A 5704-nucleotide genomic window follows, 5' to 3' on the forward strand; every position below is an offset into this window, starting at 1 on the left:
CCTGGATTGTGCCGGACAAGCTGTATGGAGTAGATTTATGTTTTCATATGAATGTTAGTTATAACGTTTTAAAACAAGTCCCCTTCTACTTCAGCTGTTTAGGAGAATGCTGCAACGCCGTTTTGCTGTAAAGCTCCAGAAACTACGACGCCTCACCTGTGCTTTCAATCAGCACTAGGCTGAGCAGATAACGACTGAATTTTCATTTCGGGGTGAATTTACCCTTAAATTCATGAATCCTGTTTAAAGCTGACATTTGAACCAACAAGAACATCCTCTGAATTATCCGGCCACCGTGCTTTTGCTCATTAAAACCTCTGTAGACCAATAATGCAATAGTCATTTCACTTTTAAATATGCGGCAGATGCTGTCTGCCTCTGCCTTCATGCACGTACGCCATCATAACGACTCGCCCATTCAGTAAAACATTTTGTCCATTAAGCTCAGAGACTTTTGCCGGCAGATGAGACCCATATTACACATGAAATGGGAGATAGTGGAATTGTTATATTGGCAATATCACAGGGAACTAATAAGAAAAACAAGAGTCCAGTCACAGTGCCAGACAGCAGATGCAGCATCACTGAGCCGCTGGATGAACTCCAACTGTGTACCATAATATCACACCTACAGGAGGTGCTGTCTGGCATACATGCCTGCGTATTTTGTCAGATCACAGCTTTATCCCAGCGGGTAAGGCGATGTGCCCCAACACCTGGTTATCGTACACATGGCAATTTTACAGCACAGCTTTGGCTCGCTCTTACTCCAGTACCAGACATCGGGCTATAACGAAGCTGTGAATAAATTGCTCATCATTTCTGAGGTCATAAAGGAAAGTGGTGCGTCAGTGTCAAATTAAAACGCTGTACAAGCGCCAATGATTTGGTGTTAAAACAGGACCAACACTATAGCTTTGCATTCGTTTTATTTTCTGTTAATTACTCGTACCTGTTCTCGTCAAAGGAATAGTACGTACAGAAGTATCAAGGACTGGGGGGTTACACCTCTATCTTACTAGCAAAGCAAGCGAAGGTGTTGTTAAATTTCTATTTCACTGACAGGCTTACATGTTGGATAATGTGCGACATACTACAATTAGTTTTCAGTTAAATGTTATTCGTACAATACAGCTGTCGAATAGCAGAGCACTTTATATTTTATTTATTTTAAGAGTGGTTTGAGTGTGAGATGGTCCTGTAGTTTTTTAGAGTTAATCAATAGTCTATGTTTTATCATGGATATACAAATATTTGTGTATGCTGTCCATTACAGTTCTTCAGATGAAAATCGGAAGCAGCCAAAATCAGAATAAGCCAGTCAGACCTGGGGAAATTTTTTGTGGTATTTCCCTTGGTTTCGACAGGAAACAGAGGAACAAGTGATTATTCAGAAAAGATTCATGCAGTCTGGTGGATTTTTTTCTATATTTGCCAGTGCTGACTGTTCAAATGTATGTATGTATATTAATAATGAAAACTTTGTAAATGCAGCAAATGTTTCAATTTAAATCCAGTAGCATACTGTCAGAATGCAAAATCAAATATTCAAGTGTTATTTTTAAACTAACAAACAAGGTCCTGGAACAAATAATGGTTAGGAAGCTCATGTGAAATGTGGATCATCCAATGTGCAGTGTTTTTATTGAGCTGAAGAGCTTTTAGTGACCGGCTTGTTATGCCGACACAAACTCTCTTCTGAGAGATTCAGGAAGTCTTCTGTGCCGGCTGCAGTGAAGTTATTTAATGATCATTGTTCCTGACTGTCACTGTTAATCGATGTGATGTTGATATTGTCGATGACTTGGACCATGAAATGCTGAATACATTAGGTTACAGTCATATTGATGTTTACACCATTTATTATTTATGGTGCCGTACTCCCCTCTTATTTTGTACTGCCTTGAGATGTGTATGTCTTATTTATTATTGTCCTATGTTTTGTGACCCCTGGGGGGGATTAATAAAGTATTTCCTATCGTAAGGTCAACATACACACAGTATTTAGTTCGGGTTGTTTCATTAAAGACTAAATGCATCACAACTTTGTCCATATTCATTTTTTAATAATTTTGAAAAGGACAAACAGCTCTATGCCTACACATGTAATACCTTACAAAAAGGCACAAGTTCAAGGCAAAATTTAAGCCTCAATGACAGCAGAGCAGCTCAGTGTGTGATAGTAAAACAAAGGGACAGAAGGTAAACACAAACATGTCAGAGTGGGTGCAAGTATTCAGAACGTGTTTGACAATGAAAACAAGTGCGTGGTTGCGATATAATTTGATACTTAAACCCAAAAATTGCTTTCCAAGATCTCAGTCACTGATCCCGATTCATTTAACAAGAGCACTTAAGGGTAGGGTCCGCCATCAAAGCTGTCAACTGCCTTCTTTTCCCCTTCATGAGCATTTGTGGTTCTGTGTAATAGTACAGTAGTTGTAAATCCAAATACTGCCAGAACACACTACTCAGATTTAAAAGTTAACATATATTTCAGAAAGGGCAACACATTCATAAATACCGAGCAGCTCACCGGTACAACCAGACCGATCACAAGATTTGCTTCAAAGTGGGCCAAAAGCTAATATAATGTGCTCACACCTAGTTTCTAGGCGACTCTGATGGATGCAGTTTTCAATGCACATGACAAAAATCGTTAAATGCCAAGTTAAAGTGCCATTTAAACCAAGCAGCAACATGTCACTTAAAACCGCTGTTGGATGTTTCAGAGTCGACCTTAATTCAGGACCCAACTTTTCTCTCTAGCTTGTGCTCCGACCCAGAATGCACTCTGTTATAATTACTCAAATGTTTGATCAGGTTTTACTCCCCACATCTTATATCGGTTGTTCTAAAAAGCTGGAATATCCAAGCAGGTTCAGCAAGTTGGACAGATAGATTAAGTCAAAAAGACAGTGTGAGTTGATTTGAAGGTTTCTGGCAGACGCTGTGTCACTGTTAACACATGAAGAAGTCTTTTCCACAAGAGAAGGTCGATGATTTTCTTTTTTCCTTCAATGCATACTCTATTCCACAACCACTGTTCATAAATGCAATAGTCCTTCTCCAGGTCCAACATGATCAGTCCAAGTGACAAGTCACCTACCACACAAGAGCTAGGTAATCTGACAGCGCGATCCCTATTTAGACGAGTTGATCGGTGGCACATGAATCGGACTGATCTTCCAAGGACCCAGAGAATCTTTCCCTTATGACTTCTGGGAGGGCAGAGGGCGCCGGAACAGTAAGATGTGTGGCTCTGGAGGAGAAAAGAACAAGGTACACAATATGTAAGTGGAGGTAATGACACTTAACGGTTGTGATGCTTTGATTCTTTATGGGGAAACTTGACTCCTGTGGCTCCTATTGTTTTTGAACGACCATATGCTGTCCATATGCTTTCCATATGCTTGTGGTCACCAAATCTATTTAAACTTTTACCATGAATTTGTGCCACCTTTTCAAAAGATGTAACTTCAGCCAATTTAACATCAGACTGTGCGTCTTTCATCCTCTGCCTGAAAGACATCAACATGGGGCGGGTACCCTTACAAACAACTGTACAAGCTAAAACAAAACGCAGGAAAAGCAGGCAGCATTCTTCAACAACAGCAGCAGATGGGGATTTGATTTGAAAAGGCGTTATTTAGACCGTTTTTTAGGCTGAAAACGTGACTGTAGCTGCTGTGCCAAAAGCATTAGTGTCTTGTTAGAGTGAACGTATCCTTTTATGCCACAGTGGACAAGTCAGTTACATGCAAATTAATCCGCTTATCAGCTTTGAGACATGTGCTTGGTTGTCAGAATCGGAAACACTATATTGATCCCTGGGGGGGGGGGATTGGGTATATTACAGTTGCTCCTTCTAGAATAGAAATATCACGCTATAGAGCGATTATAAAACATAACAGAAATATAAAATGCGTGCATTAAAACTAATGACATCTCAGATATAGAAAAACACTGCTAGTTGATTTTAGTTTGTGATCACAATCTAAAATCTGCTTCCAAACTATGCGAGAACCGTTATTCAGAGTTTGCGTGCCCTGCAGTCAAACAGATGTCTATGAAGAAAATGTTTTTACTGTGTGCTGATGTTTGTGCCGTTTTTGAATACTGTGAACAAGTAGAGTGCTGTGAAAAGGAATTTCCCCTTGGGATGATAAAGCAGTCACTTTATAAAAGTGGTAGATAGATTCTCAGAGCTGGACGATTACCGGGCTGATATTCAGCATTTTCCTGATTATGGGTATCTGTGATTTTTATGTCAGATTGCCGATAAAATACGCAAATTTAAAATGTGCTACTTTGGTTTTAATGCAACATCCTCTCACACAATTTTTAGCATAATTCTCCATTCAGGGGCCTCGTCGTTTCTGTCTTTTCACGATCCCTACAACTTTTCAGCTGGGTTTGAGCAAAAAATCCATAATCATCCTAAAATTATTTTGTCTACCAATGACATTAACATGTCAAACCACAACACACAGTCTTGTCTTTTTAAGTATAACAGCTCTGCATGTGTGCAAGTTTTCATCTGACATGTCAGACGTCTCACCAACAGAAAAAGGGACCAAGAAAACAAGATTCATCACAAACCGATTAAGTGAAAATATGATCAAGTATTTGTTTACGTGTTGGTGTAACTTTATTCTCGGATGATCTGTTGAAGACTGTCCTAACAGCTTAATGAGAGTAGATACCTGGCTGATGGATCATGTAGTGCACCCATCCTTGGCTCTGCTGGACCCCGAGGTTCCTCCACTCGGTCTCAGACATCAGATGGGTTTTGGGTACACGCTTTGCAATCTCTTTTGGTAGCATTACATGCCTGTGGGATAGAGTTAGGATATGAGGGTGGATATTAACGGAAATTGAATTATCCAGATAAATATGATTATGACGTATAATGTTACATAACAAAGTTATGTAGGTCTAACTGTACAGTGCCACAGTTGTAATCGTTGATTACAGAATGATGCTGACACACTGATGAAGTATAATAGCATGCTGATCCGTTATAAACACGAGCTATACACACCTGTACTCGTACTTGTCGTCATCGTATTTATCGGAGTAGTAGATCTGTTTGTGAGACATGACTGTGAACCTGTTGGAGAGGTGTTGACGTTAGTGAACTTTAAGAATCAGAAATAAAGAAAATAGCTCAACACGGTGGCAAACGCGAGAGCAAGTTTTACTTAGCTTAGCTAAACGTGTGTGGCTAACAGCTAAGCTAACGTCGATTAAGTTAGCCGAGAAGAAGCGTTACCTCTAACAACTCACGCTTATGTAAACATTAAACTAGACGCGTCTGGTGTTGTGCGACTCGGTCAGGTTACCTTATTTGAATGCCAAAATATCTTGACGAAAAAAGTAAATTATTCCAGTTTTCGTATCTCACAGTCGCGAGATGTTCTCTGCCTCTTTGTTTCCCTCTAAATGTTTGCGAGCCCGCTTTTCATCGTTCAAATAGACCTCGCCTCATGCTATTGGGTAGTCGGTTTAAAGAACTCTCTTGCCATTGGTCAGTTCTGTCCGTCGCAGGAAATTGTCGTATCGCTATGGCTGCTCCTGATTGGTCAGGAGAAATGTTGTACACAACTTAGAGAAAGTCTACAATTCAAACATGACATACTTTAATGTTATTACATAACCAGTGACCCAGATGTTTCCACTGAATTATCATGTGTAGGATGAA

At 39.8% G+C, this 5704-nt stretch overlaps 1 protein-coding gene across 1 annotated transcript; it reads right to left on the minus strand.

Annotated features, from left to right (window-relative positions):
- Window positions 1–1844: 1844 nt before the first annotated feature.
- cks1b (CDC28 protein kinase regulatory subunit 1B) lies at window positions 1845–5475 on the minus strand. The gene is made up of 4 exons (XM_084380042.1): window positions 5346–5475; window positions 5045–5113; window positions 4707–4834; window positions 1845–3262 (listed from the first exon to the last, which is right to left on the minus strand). The coding sequence occupies exons 2-4, from the start codon at window positions 5101–5103 to the stop codon at window positions 3213–3215; spliced, it is 237 nt and encodes a 78-aa protein (XP_084236168.1). The 5' UTR covers window positions 5104–5113; window positions 5346–5475; the 3' UTR covers window positions 1845–3212.
- Window positions 5476–5704: the final 229 nt, after the last annotated feature.

This window comes from Pagrus pagrus, assembly GCF_965226575.1.
Source record: "Pagrus pagrus genome assembly, chromosome: 17".
NCBI lineage: Eukaryota > Metazoa > Chordata > Actinopteri > Spariformes > Sparidae > Pagrus > Pagrus pagrus.